The following is a 17,870-nucleotide window of genomic DNA, read 5'->3' as shown; positions in this document are numbered from 1 at the left end:
CAAATTTGAACATCTTGTGAAAGATATATTACTCTTTAATCCTGTAGTTACCTTTTTGTATGTTATCTTTTTTAGATAGTTTCTAAAGACTTATTTTAAAGTTTAAATTATCTAGCAAACATAATTCGGTTCTGAAATTCGAAAAAGGTAAACACTCTAAAATAACTATATCCTACTTTATGGCAATCATTTTCTTGCATTTAAAAAATATTTTTGTCATCCAAACGTTCATCCAAAATAAATCATTGGTTTTTCTGTCTATTTTTAAAATATGTATTTGTGAACTCAAAAGTATCTGAGACAGGTCTCAATCAATTTAGAAAGTTTATTTTGCCAAGGTTGAGGATGCGCTCATAACACAGCCTTAGGAGGTCCTGACAATATGTTCCCACATATTGGAGTACAGCTTGCTTTTATACTTTTGAGGGAGACATAATACATCAATCAATACATGTTAGATGTACATTGGTTTGGTCTGGAAAAGCAGACAACTCGAAGTGGGGACTGTCAGTTTATAGATTTAAAAATTTTCTGATTGGCTGTTGGTTGAAAGAGTTATTATCTAAAGACCTGGAATCAATAGAAAGGAACGTATGGGTTAAAATGATAAGGGATTATGAAGAACAAAGTTTTATCATGCAAATGAAGCCTCCAGGTAGTAGGTTTCAGAGATAATAGATTGCAAATATTTCTTACCAGACTTCGGGTCTGTGTTGATGTTAATGCTGGTTGGCTTTTCCTGAATTTTAAAAGGGAGGAGTGTATAATGAGGCATGTCTGAACCCCTTCACATCATGGCCTGATTAGAGTTTTAGGTTAGCTTTGGAATGCTCTTGGCTGAGAGGAAGGATCCATTCAGATAATTGGGGGGCCTTATAATTTTATTTTTGGCTTACATATTTAAATGTCCTTAAAACTACAAGTTTTTTTTCCACTAATTTTCATCCCAGTACAATTTTTTTTTATTTTTTCATTAAAATTTTTTTTTGTGAGTACATAATAGGTGTGTATATTTATAGGGGAGTGCCATTTATTTGGTAAAGGGCTTTCTTTTTTTTTTTTTTTTTTTAAATCTTTGTCCTGCAGTGTTTTCCATAGCTGGATTTTTTGTTTTTCTTTTGAGACAGAGTCTCACTCTGTCACCAGGTTGGAGTGCAGTGGCATGATCTTGGCTCACTGCACCTTCTACCTTCTGGGTTCAAGTGATTCTCCTGTCTCAGCCTCCCAAGTAGCTGGGATTACAGGTGCCCCCCCCACCACACCCAGCTAATTTTTGTATTTTTAGTAGAAATGTGTTTTTGCCATGTTGGCCAAGCTGGTAAACTGACTTCAGGTGATCTGCCTGCCTTGGCCTCCCAAAGTGCTAAGATTATAGGCGTGAGCCCCTGTGCCCAGCCTTATCGCTGGATTTTGATAATTTGTTGCAGGTGGTAGATTTTACATATTTTTCAGTTTTCTGTATTTCCTGTTAAACTGATAATTTATGGGCTTAAGTCAGGCTCCATATTTTTTTTATCAGACTTTCACAGGCGATGGTATATTCATTTTCCATTAGAAAGTAAATGATATCAGGATTGTAGCTCCCAGTGAAAGCACAGAAAATGAGAGGAGGCCACACTTTCAGACGAATTTTTGTTGCTTATGGACCAGGAGGTTCCCAGTTGGAGGAGGCCCACTGGTTGCCAGCGTGACTCTTGTGAATGGCGTGGCAGTTTTGCTGGCGCCCCGGTGCAGCAGTTCTTGGTGCAATGGGACTGGGTCCCCTTTTGGTCAATGTTTGGAGCTCCGGGAAGGCAGAGGCGCCCATTCAGCTGATTGAAAAAGGGACTCAAGAAGGAAGCCAGACTGGAGATTCCCGGGCAGAAAAGCACCACGAATCTTAACAATGCGGTGCAGTGGGTTGCTCAGATTCTGGTGCTGGGAATCAACAAGTTGGACGTCCACTCAGAGACCTAATTTGAAAGTCGGTAATTACAAAGACGACAGGTGGATAAATTTACAATGATGGGAAGAAACCAGAGTAAAAAGGCTGAGAATACCCAACATCAGAATGCCTCTCCCTCTACAGGGGATCACAGTTCCTCATCAACAAGGGAACAAGGCCTAATGGAACGAGTGTGTTCCATTAACAGATTTAGGCTTCAGAAGGTGGATAATAAGAAACTTCTGTGAGTTAAAAGAACATGTTCTAGCCCAATGTAAAGAAACTAAGAACCTTGAAAAAAGGTTTGACGAAATCCTAAAGAGAATAAACAATCTAGAGAGGAATATAAGTGAATTAATGGAACTGGAGAATACAATATGAGAACGCTGCGAAGTATGCACAGGTTTTAACAGTTGAATTGATCAAGCAGAAGAAAGGATATCAGAGGTCGAAGACCAACTTAATGAAATGAAATGAGAAGACAAGATTAGAAAAGAAAGGGTAAAATGGAATGAGCAAAGTCTCCAAGAAATATGGGACTATGTGAAAAGACCTAATTTACGTTTGATAGGTGTACCTGAATGTCATGAAGAAAATGAATCCAAGCCGGAAAATATTCTTCAGGATATTATTCAGGAAAACTTTCCTAACCTAGTAAGGCAGGAAAATACTCAACTTCAGGTAATACAGAGAACACCACAAAAATATTCCTCAAGTAGAGCAACCCCAAGACACATAATCGTTAGATTCACTGGGGTTGAAATAAAGGAGAAAATTCTAAGGGCAGCTAGAAAGAAAGGTCAGGTTACCCATAAAGGGAAGCCTATCAGACTCACAGCAGATCTCTCAGCTGAAACTCTACGAACTAGAAGAGAGTGGGGGTCAATATGCAATATCCTCAAAGAAAAGAATTTTCAACCCAGAATCTCATATCCAGCCAAACTAAGCTTCATAAATGAAGGAAAAATAAAATTTTTCATGCACAAGCAAGCACTGAGAGATTTCATCACCACCAGGCCTGCTTTACAAGAGCTTCTGAAAGAAGCACTATACACAGAAAGGAACAACCAGTATCAGTCATCCCAAAAACTTACCAAAAGGTAAAGAGTATCTCCATAATGAAGAATCTATATCAACTAATGGGCAAAATAGCCAGCTAGCATTAAACAACAATATTAAACTCACAAATATCAATATTAATCCTAAATTTAAATGGATTAAATGCCGTAATCAAAGACAGGCAAATTGAATAAAAAGTCAAAACCCATCGGTTTGCTGTATCCAGATCCATCTCATAAGTAAGAACACACAAAGACTCAAAACAAAGGGTTGGTGGAAGACTTACCAATCAAATGGAGAGCAAAAAAAAAAAAAAAAAGAAAAAGAAAAAGAAAACAGGAGTTGTAACGTTCGTCTCTGAAAAAATAGACTTTAATAGTAACAAAGACTATAAGAAACAAAGAAGGACATTACATAATGGTAAAAGGATCAAAGCAACAACAGGAGTCAATGATCATAAATATATATGCACCTAATATAGGAACACCCAGATACATAAGACAAGTTCTTAATGACTATTTATAAAGAGACTTGGACTCCCGCACAATAATAGCGGGAGACTTTGACACCACATTGTTAATATTCAACGGATCAATGAGATAGAAAATTAACAGGGACATCTGTGATTTGAACTCAGACCTGGAACAAGTAAACTCAGTGAATATTTATAGAATTCTTCACCCCAGGTCCACAGAACATACATTTTTCTCAGTATCATATTACACCTATTTTGAAAGTGACCACATAATTGGAAGTAAATCACTCTTCAGCATTTGCATAGCATTTCACAGATTTAAATGAAATATTGGTTGGCTGTTTGTTATTTTCTTCCCTTATTCCTTGCTGTCTTCACTGTTAAGCACAATTATTGGCATAAAAGAGGTTTTTAATACCTGTTTTTAGATTGCATTACAGCCTGGGCAATAGAGCAAGACTCCTCTCTCCCCCTTTCTCTTTCCCTTTTTTCTTTCAAAAAAAAAAAAAAAAAGTAAATGATATCTGTCTCTCTTTGTGATGTTCATAACACTGATGCTCAGTGTCTAGATAGCTGTTTCTCAGTCATCTTTTTAACTATACCCCTCCCCTAGGGCCTTTTAAGACATTTTCTTTATGAAATTTTTCCTCTATGAAAATGTCTTTTGCCATACTTACAAAAACCTTTATTTCTTCAAACATTTTTTAGTACAATACTATTTTTCCTTTCCTTCTGGGACTCTGATGACTCAAATGCTAGATCTTTTTTTGGCCCTTAGGTTTCTGAGCTTTTGTTCATTTTTTGTTTCAATAATTTTTCTCTCTGTTGTTCAGATTGAATAATTTCTACTGAAATTATCAAAGTCACTAACTCATCTTTCATCTCCATCCTGCCACTGATTCTTTGTAGAGAGTTTTAAATTTCATTAAAATTTAAAAATGTAATTAAATTTATTATTTTTCGGTTCCATTTGGTAAATAAAAACAACATTTCCATTTGGTTTTTATTTATAGCTCCTATTGTTATTCATATTTTCAAATATAATTTCTGTCTTCGGATTTTTCATTATTGCTTACACAGGTATTTTTGTAATAGCTGCTTAAAATCATTTTCAGATAATTTCAACATTTTTGTCATCTCACTGTTGGTATTTGTTGTTAGTCTCAAGGGAATTGAGATTTGCATGGTTCTTCATAAGCAGAATAATTGTGAATTAGATCCTGGATATTTTGACTATTATGTTATAAGCCCCTGGGTCTTGTGTAAATCCTACGCAGAATGTTGATATTTTTAATTTAGTAGAAACATGAGTTGGTTAGGTTGAGGCTCCAAGTTCCAATCTACCTTCTTTGGGTGGTGGTTCTAAAGTAATTTCAATTTGGAGTCTTTGCAATTCTTTATTTTTATTTAATTCTAGTCCTAATAACAGTTCAGTAAAACTGGTATTATGATACTCATTTTACAAATAAAAGATAGATAGGTTTGAATTCAGACTATATCGCTAGCTTTCTGATACTGGATATGACAGTCTTTGATCCCTTATTTCCTAATCTGTAAAATGGAATTGAAAATACATAGCTGACTAGATGGTTTGAGGACTAAGTAAAACAACACATGTAGCATACCTAGGACATTGTAGATTCTAAAAAAATCATGGCTAGTTGTGATGGTTAATACTGTCAACTTGATTGAAGAGTGTAAAGTATTGATCCTGGGTGTGTCTGTGAGGGTGTTGCCAAAGGAGATTAACATTTGAGTCAGTGGACTGAGAAAGACAGATCTACCCTTAATCTGGGTGGGCACCATCTAATCAGCTGCCAGCATGGCCAGGATATAAAGCAGGTAGAAAAACATGAAAAGTCTAGATTGGCTTAGCCTCCCAGCCTACATCTTTCTCCCATGTTGGATGCTTCCTGCCTTTGAACATTGGACTCCAAGTTCTTCAGCTTTGGGACTTGGACTGGCTTCCTTTCTCCTCAGCTTGCAGACAGCCTATTGTGGGACCTTGTGATCATGTGAGTTAATACTACCTAATACATTCCCTTAGAGATATATAAGTTCTGTCTCTCTAGAGAACCCTAGTCTACTAGCCTTCTCATTTTAAAAAATCAATTTTATTGAGGAAAAATTACTATCAATGTACACATTTTAAGTTACAGAAGGTGACTTTTGACATTCATATACACTGTGTAACCATCACCCCCATCAGTAAGATATTATAGGACATTTTCATTACCCCAAACAATCTCATCATGCTCCTTTGAGTCAGCCCTCCTCTCAGCTTCTACCCTAGGCAATCACTGATCTGATTTCTGTCACAATTGATAAATAAAGCACTAGAACTTTACATTAAGAAAACGATAAAGTCTGGATATTTTCACTCAATATAAATATTTTAGATTCATCCATTAACAATGGTTTATTCTTCATGTTTATCTCAGAAATTTATTCTTTTATAATTGCTGGCTAGTATTTCAGTATTTTTGGAATGTTTTTCTATTGTTGATTGACATAGCTCTTACAATGAATTCAGGTCATTTATTAATATACTGTGACTATTGTTTTTTTCAAGCCTGTAAATTATCTTTCATTTTCATCATGATGTCTTTCAGAGAGCAGAAAACCTCACTTTTTATGAAGTTCAATAATTAAAAATTATTTTAAAAATTACTTTCTAATTTTTTTGTGTGACTTTCCCTGTGATCCACAGTTTGTTTAGAAGTACATAGTTTGATTTCCAACTATTTGGGGATTTACAAATATCATTCTATTAATGATTTCTAGTTTAATTCCTTTGAGGGTAGAGACAATAATTTTTATGATTTCAATTATTTAAAATTTGCTGAGATTTGTTTTAGGATACACAGTGGAGTCTATTTTGATAAATGTTCCAAGTGCACTGGAAAAGAAAGTGTGTTCTTCAGTTACTGGGCGGAATGTTCTACAAATGTCCATTACGGCAAGTTGGTTGATAGCACTGTTCAGCTCTTCTATATCAATAGTTAAGAAAATTGCTAGCCTTTTTTCAAAATCACCTTTGTAGTTTTCAAAAATACTAATGCCTATATCTCACTCTGTGAGATTGTGATTTATTCTGAGGTATGGTCTGTTCACTGGAAATTAAAAGATTCCAGGTGATTCTAATACACTGAAAAGTTTGGGACATGAGTTCTGTACACTTACATTTTTCTGTATACTTGTTTTACAAATTGCAGAGCAGGGAGTAATGAACTGTTTGAGTTCAATTAATTTTTGATTCATTGCTATTTTGTAGCTCTGTGGTGAGGATTTTGCATCTTCTTGATGAATATGCCCCTTTATCTCATTATTTTAATGTTACTTTCCCTAATTATTAGTGAAGGTAAACATTTTTTAAAAAGCCTTTCTGGCCATTCAGTTTTCTTCTTCTGTAAATGGACTACTTATGTTATTTGCATATATTTATCTTGAGTTGTCTTTTTCTTAATGATTTGTCTGAATTCTTTATATTTTCAGAGTTTTACTGTATTCTGCCAACCTGTGGCTTGTTTTTAACCTGATTAGAGATGGCGTCTCTCCTGTTTATAAAAGTTTTGCATTTTAAAATAATCAATATTTTACGTCTTTCCTTAATGAATCATGCTATTTCTTCCTTATGGTGATATCATAAAGACATGTGCTTTTCTTCTAAAAGTTTAGAGTTTTGTTTTTCACATTTTGGGTCATTATTTCATTTGGAATTCAGTTTTGTTTCTGTTGTGGTATCAGAATCCAATTTCATATTTTTATATAAATAGCCAATTTAATTAAAACCACCATACTTTGTGTTTTTTATATCCCATAAACAGTCATTGTACTAATTTACACTCCCAACAGTAATGAATAATAGTTGTTTTCCACAGCCTTAGCACATTATTCCTCACTGGACATCTTTATTGTATACCAATATCCAGGTGTCCTTTTTTCTAATTTCCTTTTTGTCTATTCTTGTGTCAATACCACTTTTTAAAAAGTTGCTTTAAAACAGAATTACCATATGATTCAACACAAATTAATACCCACTTCTGGGTATATATCCAAAATAACTGAAAAGAGGGTCTCAAAGAGACATTTGCACACTCATGTCCATAGCAGTATTACTGACAATAGCCAAAATGTGGAAGCAACCTAAGTGTTCACTGACAGATGAATGATAAATAAAATGTGATATAATACACATAATAAACAATATACAGAATACTATTCAGCCCTAAAAAGGAAGTTCTGCAAGATGCTATAACATGGATGAATCCTGAGGACATTATGCGAAATTAAATAAGCCAGTCACAAAAGGGCAAATTCTGTATCATTCCACTTATGTGAAGCACCTAGAGTAGTCAAACTGATAAACAGAAAGTAAGATGATTACTGCCAGGAGATAAGGGGAGTAGGAAATGGAGACTTGTTATTTAATAGGGATAGAGTTTTAGTTTGGAAAGATGAAAAGAGAGATTGGTTATGGAGACTGGTTGAACAACAATGCGGAATGTATCTGATACTACTGATGTTAAAAATGGTTAAGATGGTAAATTTTATTCTATGTATATTTCACTACAATTAAAACTATTTAAAAATACTGTTCTAGCAAAAACAAAAAGTTCCTTTTAATAGTTTCTCTTGATCTTTGGTATCCTACAATATCACCATTGCACAGATTTCTTTGTATTAATTCTGCTCAAGAATAAGTACTTTTTGAACCTGAAAATTCAAATATTCCACAATCTTGGGAAATTCTTAATTATTACTCTTTGAATACTGCCTGCATCCGTTCTCTCTAGTCTATTTTTTTTTTTTGGCACTCCTATTAGATTTTTGTTGACTTTTTTCATTTATTTAGCTCCTACATTGCATTCTAGTAAATTTCCTCAAATTGAATATTGTAGTCCCAGCCAAATGTAGTTCTCAAAACACTGAATGGAAGATCTTTTTATAGCGCTCTTAAAATGATTAAGGCAATGTGTCAGCAAACTGTGCCAGAAGTAAAAAGTCAAGAAACAGGGAGACATAAGGCTTGGCTCTACAGCTCAGGAGACTGTGCCAAAGCCAAAATAATAATGTATTGCTGTGATGCCTACCTTGTACTCAAGGAATATTAAAGTAGGATGCCGCTTTGTGTCAAGTGCTAGATTACGATGAGCGGTGTCATAAAGATCACTCTACACTCAGTTTGGCACTTCATACCATATGTGTGACCTTGAGCAAGACACGTATTTACGCTCAGGCTTCAGTACCTTTCTGTGGGTTGCTGCTGGCTCCAACAGGTAAGGTGAGCAGAAGTACTATGCCTAAGTACCACTAGGGTATTTTCTCAATTCTAAAATATTAAATGGCCACGCACTACAGATTTAATAATAGTTTGGGAGGAGGGGAGTGAGGAAAGGAATATTCCACTAGCGCTACTTTATGAGCTTTCCGATTTCGGAAATAAGAAAAATATGAAAAAGTCTGCTCCTAGAATTGAGAAACCATGGTGTCGCATTGACTTTCTTTCTTTGCTCGGTTCGCAAACAATCTTGAACTTGAATGACTTCTCGGTCGCTCATACCAACCTCTTTCCTGATTTTTCCATTCTGGGATTCTCACTCCAATTCTCAGGTTTCCTGTGAGACCTGCGGAGCCGCTTCACTACGGCGGCTTCACGTCGCTTCTGTACTGTCATTGGCTGTCGCTCTTCCAGGGCCCGCCCACAGCGACCTCAATCCTGATTGGATGTCAGTGTCCTTTTGTTATGGCGAAGGTGGATCCCGGAGCTTTGAGATTGGACGACTGGGGGCGGTGGGCGGCTAATACGCAGGCGTATATTTTCGAGTCAGGATTGGCGGGTGAGGGGCCGGGATGGGGCGGGACTCTTCTTTCGGCGCACGTTCTGTGGCCGGAGTGGGCGGAGCTGCCAGTGTCAGTTGGTCCAAGTGTCCCCGCCCGAGGTGTCGGCTGCATCCCTCTCTCTCCCGGCGCCTCCAGCGGAAGGTGAGGATCGTCCTGAGCAGCGGAGGGCCTGTCCCCAGGCGACTAGAGCTGCAGCCTCGGTACCACCGAGGGCCCGGAGGGCGGGGCGGGTTAGACGCGGCCCTGCGCACCGGGAGCCCGGGAGGAGCGGTCTCGGGCCTGGGCATTTGGTGGGCGGCGGAGGCCTGGCTCCCTGCAGAACCCTTGCGCAACCTCTTTTTCTCCTGTTTTCGTGGTCAGGCCCAGGCGTTCTTTAGGAGAGTGGCCTCCCGCGGTCCATGACGCAGACATTCTGCTGCTTTCTCCCTGCACCTCCCGAGTCGGGAGCCGCTTTGCAGCCTCCAGCTCTCGAATGGGACTGCGGGTGGGGCGTTTAGGTGGGTTGGGACCTGGCACGCCTGGACGTAGCAGTGGCTGCTCTGCTAGTGCCTGAGAGATGGGAGAGGGCATCGAGATGGGGAGGGAGCCTCGTGAGCCGTAAAATAAGGATTGAAACATCTTCCCAGGCTGCGAAAACGGCAGCTGGGTTGGTTTCTTCATCGACTTCTGCCCAGAGTCCCACTGACCAAGTTTTGGAAAGGTTCGGGCTTAAAGGCAGGGCTTCTGTTATACAGTATATCAACCTCAGACTATTGCGCAGCAATAAGGACGGATGCCATTCCAGGTGTTCCCAGCACGCTGTCTATACGCGAGGATCCAAAGCTATGTCCATGTATTCTGGTACCTGTATCCCTCACCGATTAAAATCAGTGTAGCTAGCCGTTCCCTGAGAATATCGATTCCGTTTAAATCTTCATTTGGCCAAACAATTCCTTGATCTTGTGGAATTTGAAACTGAATTTAACTAGAACAAATCAAAGCAGAACTTGAACAGATCTGAACAGACAAACTGAAGGGAATGGAATTTATCTTCAGTTTCTTGGTAAAGAGTCCAAAGGAGTTTAACATCAGTGGCTGCAAAATGTTTGGCAAACTTAAGATTAGGGCCATATTAAAGTTTCTTCCATTGCAGAATGGAAAAAGCATGGATTGTGAAGTTAGACCTGGGTTCAGATTCGTGGTAGAGACGTTGGCTGTGAATCCTCTGAAATGATAGCATTTCTGAATGATACGTAGCCTTTCTGAAATTTAGTGTCCATATCTGTAAATTGCAATTTCCTTCTGTTTATTTGATGAAATAACATATGCAAAGCTTCTAGCACATTAAAGCCCGAAGACATTATTTTAGCAGTCTTACTAGTTTTCTGGTATGACAGATGGTGAAATCAATTTTAGATGCAGAAAAGTTAAGTGGCTGAAGGTGGACGGGTATTAGGAAAAAGTCTCAAAATCTCAAGCCTCTGATGTGACTGTAGCTGTGGTGGAATGGTGTAAAAAACTCTTGGGCATTTGTTGTAGTCTTGGCCCTGTTGCTAACTACTTCTGTGGTCTTCAGTAAGCCATTGTCATCTTTGGCCCTGATTTATTTGTAAAATGAAGCAGCTGGACCAGATGGTTTTCTTAAAATTCTTTTCGTGACCCAAATTAGAGCTAAAAGGTAGAGAAGATAATAGTAGACATTTATTGCATATCTACGATGTACTAGGTACTGTTGCAAACACATTGTGTCTATCAACTCATTCTCACAACAAACCCATAAGATGTGTATGGTTATTATCCACATTTTGCAAATGAGGAAACTCAGGCCGAGGTGTTAACCTTGCCTAAGGTTCCAGAGCTTATAAATTGCAGAGCTAGGATTTGAATCCAGGTACTGAGTCCACGTTGTTAATCATTGTGCCAAGCTGCCTCTTGAGGAGAATGATATTGTGGATATTGTATACTACTAGAGATAATATAAAAGAAGATGGGGCATGTTTCGTAAGATGATTGCTTTGGTCACAGGTGTGTGCATGGCAAAATGATTTAATTAAATGGATCTTGTCCTAATGCTTGCCACATTTCCTGGTTTGTATTCTCTCAATGCCGTCTGTCTCCTGGACTTATCAAAAAATAATTCTAGATTCCCTTCTACTAACCAAGGCTAGGTACCCAAATTTATGGTGGTTTTTGAGAAACCTTTAAAAGGTCTGACCTAGACATAAATCAGAGCTGAAGAATCTCAGCGAACCATATCTGTTTCTGGGCTAAGGTGGTTTAGGATAGGCAGAGCAGCCTCAGCACCCCAAATTCATTTCAGTGTTCTCACACTTGAGCAGACTTGGTCTGAATTTTCTCGTTTTTCATCAGATTTGCATTTATATGTAGGAGCAGAAGGAGTTGAAAATGAACTCTTAAGAGCATATTTGACATGGAGTTAGATTGATATTATAGCAACTATAGGTAAAAAAGGATTTTATAGTTGAAAAAGTTGAAAAACTCAGTATTAAGTACCTATTATGATGTAGTACTGTGTTAATGTAGATGTTGTGCAGTTTGAGGATCAATATTATTTTAAAAGAAAATAAAATCCATGGCTAAAATACTTTGACATAAAGAACTCAGCAAATCTTTTGGTTCCATATGTCAAACAAATCAGTTTATTGCCCTAAATCTACTGAAAGACTTTGATATATATTTATACAATCGTAGCGTTTTGAGGTGGGTCTGTTTGATCACATCACAATTGCTTCTTGTTCCTTTGTTGTGGAGAGGCAGCAGGTAATGCTGTGGTCCACTGTACTAAAGAGTAATGCCCTTGTGCCCAGGGCTGCCAGATAGAGTGGGTGAGTTTTGCATGGTACAGCCCTTGTGGTGCAATCTTACATAGACTGGCGTGAATTGTACTCACTCTTGTTGTGTATCCTATAGCACTGTTCTTGTGGCATTACTTTTGTGTTCCTGCCTCCACCCCAATCTTGAGTGTAAGAGTAATCTTTCCTTTAATAAGCCCTCTCCACCCTGTTTTTATGCTTTTTATTTTCTCTCACTTTTTCAAATGAAGTCACACTGTTGCTAAGCCATGAGTAGGTTTTCTATTGTTTGGATTATATGTGGTCAGAATTTCAGAAACTGGCTTCTTTTTTTTAACCTCTTACATTGAGTTTGGAATACCTGTGCCTTTGCAGATTTTTTGATTTAATTTAAGTATTAGTCTACAACATAAGCAAAAGAAGACTACCCAATCCCTGTATTATGTCTTTTTTTTTTTTTTTTTTGAGACAGAGTCTCACTCCACCAGGCGCCAGGCTGGAGTGCAGTTGCGCGACATCGGCTCACTGCAACCTGTGCCTCCCGGGTTCAAGCAATTCTGCCTCAGCCTCCCTAGTAGCTGGGACTACAGGCGTGCGCCACCATGCCCAGCTAATTTTTTTTTGCATTTTTAGTAGAAATGGGGTTTCACTATGTTGGCCAGGATGGTCTCGATCTCTTGACTTCATGATCCTCCCAAAGTGCTGGGATTACAGGTGTGAACCACCGCACCCGGCCCCTTGCATTATATCTAACTTCAAAATCAGCTGTATTGATTTTCTGATTATCTGTTGCTTTGGCTTGTATATCTTAATAATTTTTCTTAGCTATCATGAAAATTCATTCTAGCTGTAGCCTTAAAAATCATTGGATATGAGAAATTTGAAGCACTTTTAATTTATTATTTAGCAAAGACAGTTGCCAAATTGCAGGTTACTCTTGCTGAGCACCCCCACAATCACTTACTTCTGCTTTTGGCTGTTGCCTCTCTCATCTCTCTCAGACCTCTTTTAGCCAGATCAGTGGTTGAAATGGCATGAAAAGAGAGTGACCATAGCACCACGTTACAAGTGTGCTCCTCTGTCAGGGAAATGTCAAATCAAGTTTTTACTAACACTCTCCCTCTTTAATTATATTTAAAGAGATGTGTTGATTCAATGGAGAAGAATAGGTTTTGACATGTGATCTTCAAATACTACAGAAGGTCGAATAACTTTGAAAAGAATTGTTGGAAAAATTTTAGTAATCTGTTTGGCTTTACATAGGTGTACTAATATATGCTTCCTCTGAAATGCAGAGAATCTGAGAATTAAATCATGTGAAAAGAGGTCAGGGCGTCCAGGTACTGTGGCTTACACCTGTAATCCCAGCACTTTGGGAGGCCGAGGCAGGCAGATCATGAGGTCAAGAGATCAAGACCATCCTGGCCAAAATGGTGAAACCTTGTCTCTACTAAAAATACAAAAATTAGCTCAGCGTGGTTGTGCACACATGTAGTCTCAACTACTCGGGAGGCTGAGACAGGAGACTCACTTGAACCCAGGAGGCAGAGGTTGCAGTGAGCTGAGATCGTACCACCGCACTCCAGCCTGGCAACAGGGCGAGACTCTGTCTCAAAAAAAAAAAAAATAGAAAAAGAGGTCGGGGAGAGCAACTTTAAATGTGGTTTAGATAAAGGGAAAGATGCTAGAAGACTTGGAGTAGGTTTATTCAGTATTATTAAGTTAATTCTATGCCATTTGTAGTTAATTCTTTAATAATATTATGCAAGAGATACTCAGTATTTTTTCTAGGCTGACGTTTATGTATATGTACACTGGGCATTTTAATTTGAAGTTCATGTTAGTATCTGAAGTGTAACAAGATTTATGTAGATGTACACTGGCCATTTTATTTCCAATTTCATGCTAGTATCTGCTAATACAAGATTGTATTAACAGAAGCTGTGAGAGAATGTAATACACTGATATCTCTTGATTGTGATTCTAGTTCTAGTATGTAGATATCCTTATTTAATAGGTCTGCTTTCTACTGTTTAAGATACAGAGGCATAACAGTGCCTTGGGTATAGTAGATATTCAGTAAATACTTGTTGAAAGAATAACACTGAGAAGTCTAGGTTGCTTCAATGTGGTAGATTAGATGGGTTAACAAATCTGTTTTCAGTAATAATTTGGTAGCATTATTTAATATATTTTGAACACAATGAATGAAATGATTGTTAGCAATGGAGCAAAACATGTTTCATATAAATTTTGTTTTCTAATATTTACAAGTCTTTATTGGTATAATAAAATGTTAGTATTTATTTACTTATATACATCCTGCTTAGTCTTTTGAGTTAACCCTGATTGGGAGGTGATGAGTGGACACTTTTTTAATTTATTCCATATTAATGTTTTAGATGTCAAGTATTTTTCTTTCTTTTTTTTGCTTTTAGACATCAGTACTGTATTATTTTTTAATTTTTTTAGGTATTTGTTCAATATCTGTATAATCTCTTATTTATTTATTTTTATTTTACTTTAGGTGTATACTATATCCAGCATTTCTCCCCATGTTATCCCTCCCCATCCCCCTACCTTCCCCACCCCCTGCTGTCCCTCCCCTGCCCCCTCCCAACTGCCCCCAGTGTGTGATGCTCCTCTCCCTGAGTCCACATGTTCTCATTGTTCAACACCTACCTATGAGTGAGAACATGCGGTGTTTGGTTTTCTGTTCTTGTGTCTCAGTTTGCTGAGAATGATGGCTTCCAGATTCATCCAAATCCCTGCAAAGGACACAAACTCATCATTTTTTATGGCTGCGTAGTATTCCATGGTGTTTATGTACCACATTTTCTTTGTCCAGTCTATCACTGATGGGCATTTGGATTGGTTCCAGATCTTTGCTATTGTACACAGGGCTGCAATGAACATATGTGTGCATGTGTCTTTATAGTAGAACAATTTATAGTTCTTTGGGTATATACCCAGTAATGGGATTGCTGGGTCAAATGGAATTTCTATTTCTAGATCCTTGAGGAATCACCACACTGTCCTCCACAATGGTTGAACTAATTTATACTCCCACCAACTGTGTAGGAGTGTTCCTGTTTCTCCACATCCTCTCCAGCATCTGTTGTCTCCAGATTTTTTAATGATGGCCATTCTAACTGGCATGAGATGATATCCCAATGTAGTTTTGATTTGTACTTCTCTAATGACCAGTGATGATGAGCATTTTTTCATATGTTTGTTGGCCTCATACGTCTTCTTTTGAAAAGTGTCTGTTCATATCCTTTGCCCACTTTTGAATGGGGTTGTTTGTTTTTTTTCTTGTATATCTGTTGTAGTTCTTTGTAGATTCTGGATATTAGCCCTTTGTCAGATGGGTAGATTGCACAAATGTTTTCCCATTCTGTTGGTTGCTGGTTCACTCTAATGATGGTTTCTTTTGCTGTACAGAAGCTCTCAGTTTTAATTAGATCCCATTTGTCTGTCTTGGCTTTTGTTGCCATTGCTTTTGGTGTTTTAGTCATGAAGTGCTTGCCTATGCCTATGTCCTGGTTGGTTTTGCCTACGTTTTCTTCTAGTGTTTTTATGGTGTTAGGTTTTACGTTTAAATCTTTAATCCATCTGGAGTTAATTTTAGTGTAAGGTTTTTCTTTTGAATTTTATTTGTAAAAATTAAACAGTATATGTAAAGCAATACTTTAATGATGAAGAATATTTGAAAAAATTTTGTCTTCATTGATACCATCATCCATAATATCAGAACATTTTTTCATTTTCATGTTTATGCATATTTATGTTTTACATAATTTACATAAGTTGAATATACAATTTTATATACATTATTTTATGTACTATTATCATCATAGTTATTTTCAGTAGCCACTCCATTACAAATTGTAACTATACCGAGGAGGGTGAGAAGGGAGGATTGCTTGAGTCCAGGAGTTTGAATACAGACTGGGCAACATAGCAAGATCCCCATTTCCAAAATTTAAAAAAAAAATCTTCTTTAAAACAAAATCACAGCTGTAATTTACAAATGGACAGTTACATTGTTTCTGATTGACTTGGTTGTAAATAAGATTGAAGTGATTTTTATGTATATAACTCTTTCTTTGCATAATTGTCCTTAGCCTAAATTTCCAAGAAGAAAATACTTAGCTAAAAAAGATTTAAATGCTTTTATGAATCTTACCATACGCTTTCCAAAAAAATGACATATTTAAAAGTTGTGTCCAATGTTTGTGTGTTTGTTTTTCCATAACTCTTTGCTAGTACTGATCATTATCCTCTTTAAAAAATAATTTAATAATTGTACAGTGGTATTTAATTTTATGTGTTTTTTGATTATCAAGAAGCTCAACATTTTCTCTCATTCGAACTATTTATATCCTTTGCTTGTTTACCCATTAGGCATTTACTTTATTCTTGGAAACAGTAAAGCATATGAAAAGTTCTACTATGTCATATTTAACAAAATCATCCTCCTTTGAAAAACAGGCTTATATTTTATTGTGGTATGTATCTATATTAATCAGTTTTTCTTATTGTAGACCATTCAGCAAGGATTTTGTATCCAAGGCCCAAAAGTTTGTTACCCAAGATGATGAATGCTGACATGGATGGTACGTTCTTCATTTTCTTTTTTGTATGTTCCTGGTTTTGTAGATGCTTTTGCTTTATTAAGCAATGGAAAGGGCAGAGAAACAATATTTAGAAGGCTTTGATCTTGGCTAATTTACTTACTTATATCTCATCTAGTTTTAGAAAGGACCAACCAAAACAGCCTCCATTCTTTAACTATGAGAGGTTGGCAAGTTATTTTTATCTTTTTTACCTTCATGTTCTTATCTGCAATTTGGGGGTACAACGTTTTATTCCACAGGGCTTGTGTATAAGTCAAGTAAGAATGAATATAAAACATTTTGCAGATTTTTAAGTGCTACACTATACAAATAATACCTAATGTCAATTAATAGTAAATTTGAACCTTTATATTACAGCAGTTGATGCTGAAAATCAGGTGGAACTGGAGGAAAAAACAAGACTTATTAATCAAGTGTTGGAACTCCAACACACACTTGAAGGTTAGCTTGCATTTTATAGTTTATTTGAATGACATCCAATTAATTGAAATTGTAAGCATTTATATTGCTAAATTTTGTTTGTTAGGATGTATAACTTTTAAAAGAATGAGCTTCAAAGTTAATTTCAATATATATTTTTTTGTTTCTCTTCCTGGTTTGGTAGTTTAAATAGCAGATACACTTCAGTCAAGTCAAATAGTGTTCTTATGCTTCCTTCTTTAAAGCCTAACATAATGCTGGCTAGTAGGAGACTCCCTTTTAAGTCCCCACCATGTGTTATTAAGTCCACTTTATTATAGCTTATTTTAAGGTACAGTGTATTAGCCTTGGAGATTTAAAAGGAATTCATCTGAATTTTTTCACTTTCTAAGTCTTGCATAAAATTAATACTAACAGTGAAACATCTTTTGAGTTTTAATGAAATTGAAAGGTTGTGTTTTTGGTACCACAGTGAACAGATCATGTCACTCAGAACCTGCCACTGACTTGCCATTTTACAGCATTAATAAAAGTCATCTGTGACTTCCCTATTAGCTTTCTTTTTTTTTTTTTTTTTCTCTTTTTTAAGATGGAGTTTCACTCCTGTTGCCTAAGCTGGAGTGCAGTGGCATGATCTCAGCTCCCTGCAATCTCCACCTCCCAGGTTCAAGTGATTCTCCTGTCTCAGCCTCCTGAGTACCTCAGATTATAGGTGC

General features: G+C 37.0%; 1 protein-coding gene across 3 annotated transcripts in view; it reads left to right on the top strand.

The window, feature by feature from the left end:
- SCOC (short coiled-coil protein) overlaps positions 1-17,870 on the top strand; it is a 47,840-nt gene that overhangs the window by 27,009 nt on the left and 2,961 nt on the right. Inside the window, exons 1-3 of one of the 3 annotated variants that reach the window (XM_032246523.1) lie at positions 8,591-9,443; positions 16,642-16,713; positions 17,092-17,175. In XM_032246523.1, coding sequence (XP_032102414.1) covers positions 16,692-16,713; positions 17,092-17,175 — 106 coding nt within the window. In that variant the 5' untranslated portion in view covers positions 8,591-9,443; positions 16,642-16,691. Of the gene's footprint in view, positions 1-8,590; positions 9,444-16,641; positions 16,714-17,091; positions 17,176-17,870 lie in introns of those variants that run through there. The other 2 variants (XM_032246521.1, XM_032246522.1) reach the window with 2 other exon arrangements.

This window comes from Sapajus apella, unplaced genomic scaffold (genome assembly GCF_009761245.1).
Source record: "Sapajus apella isolate SASKATOON/1434 unplaced genomic scaffold, GSC_monkey_1.0 scaffold61, whole genome shotgun sequence".
Taxonomy (NCBI): domain Eukaryota; kingdom Metazoa; phylum Chordata; class Mammalia; order Primates; family Cebidae; genus Sapajus; species Sapajus apella.
Note: the sequence above shows the minus strand (reverse complement) of the source record. Positions and strands in the feature narration are given on the sequence as shown.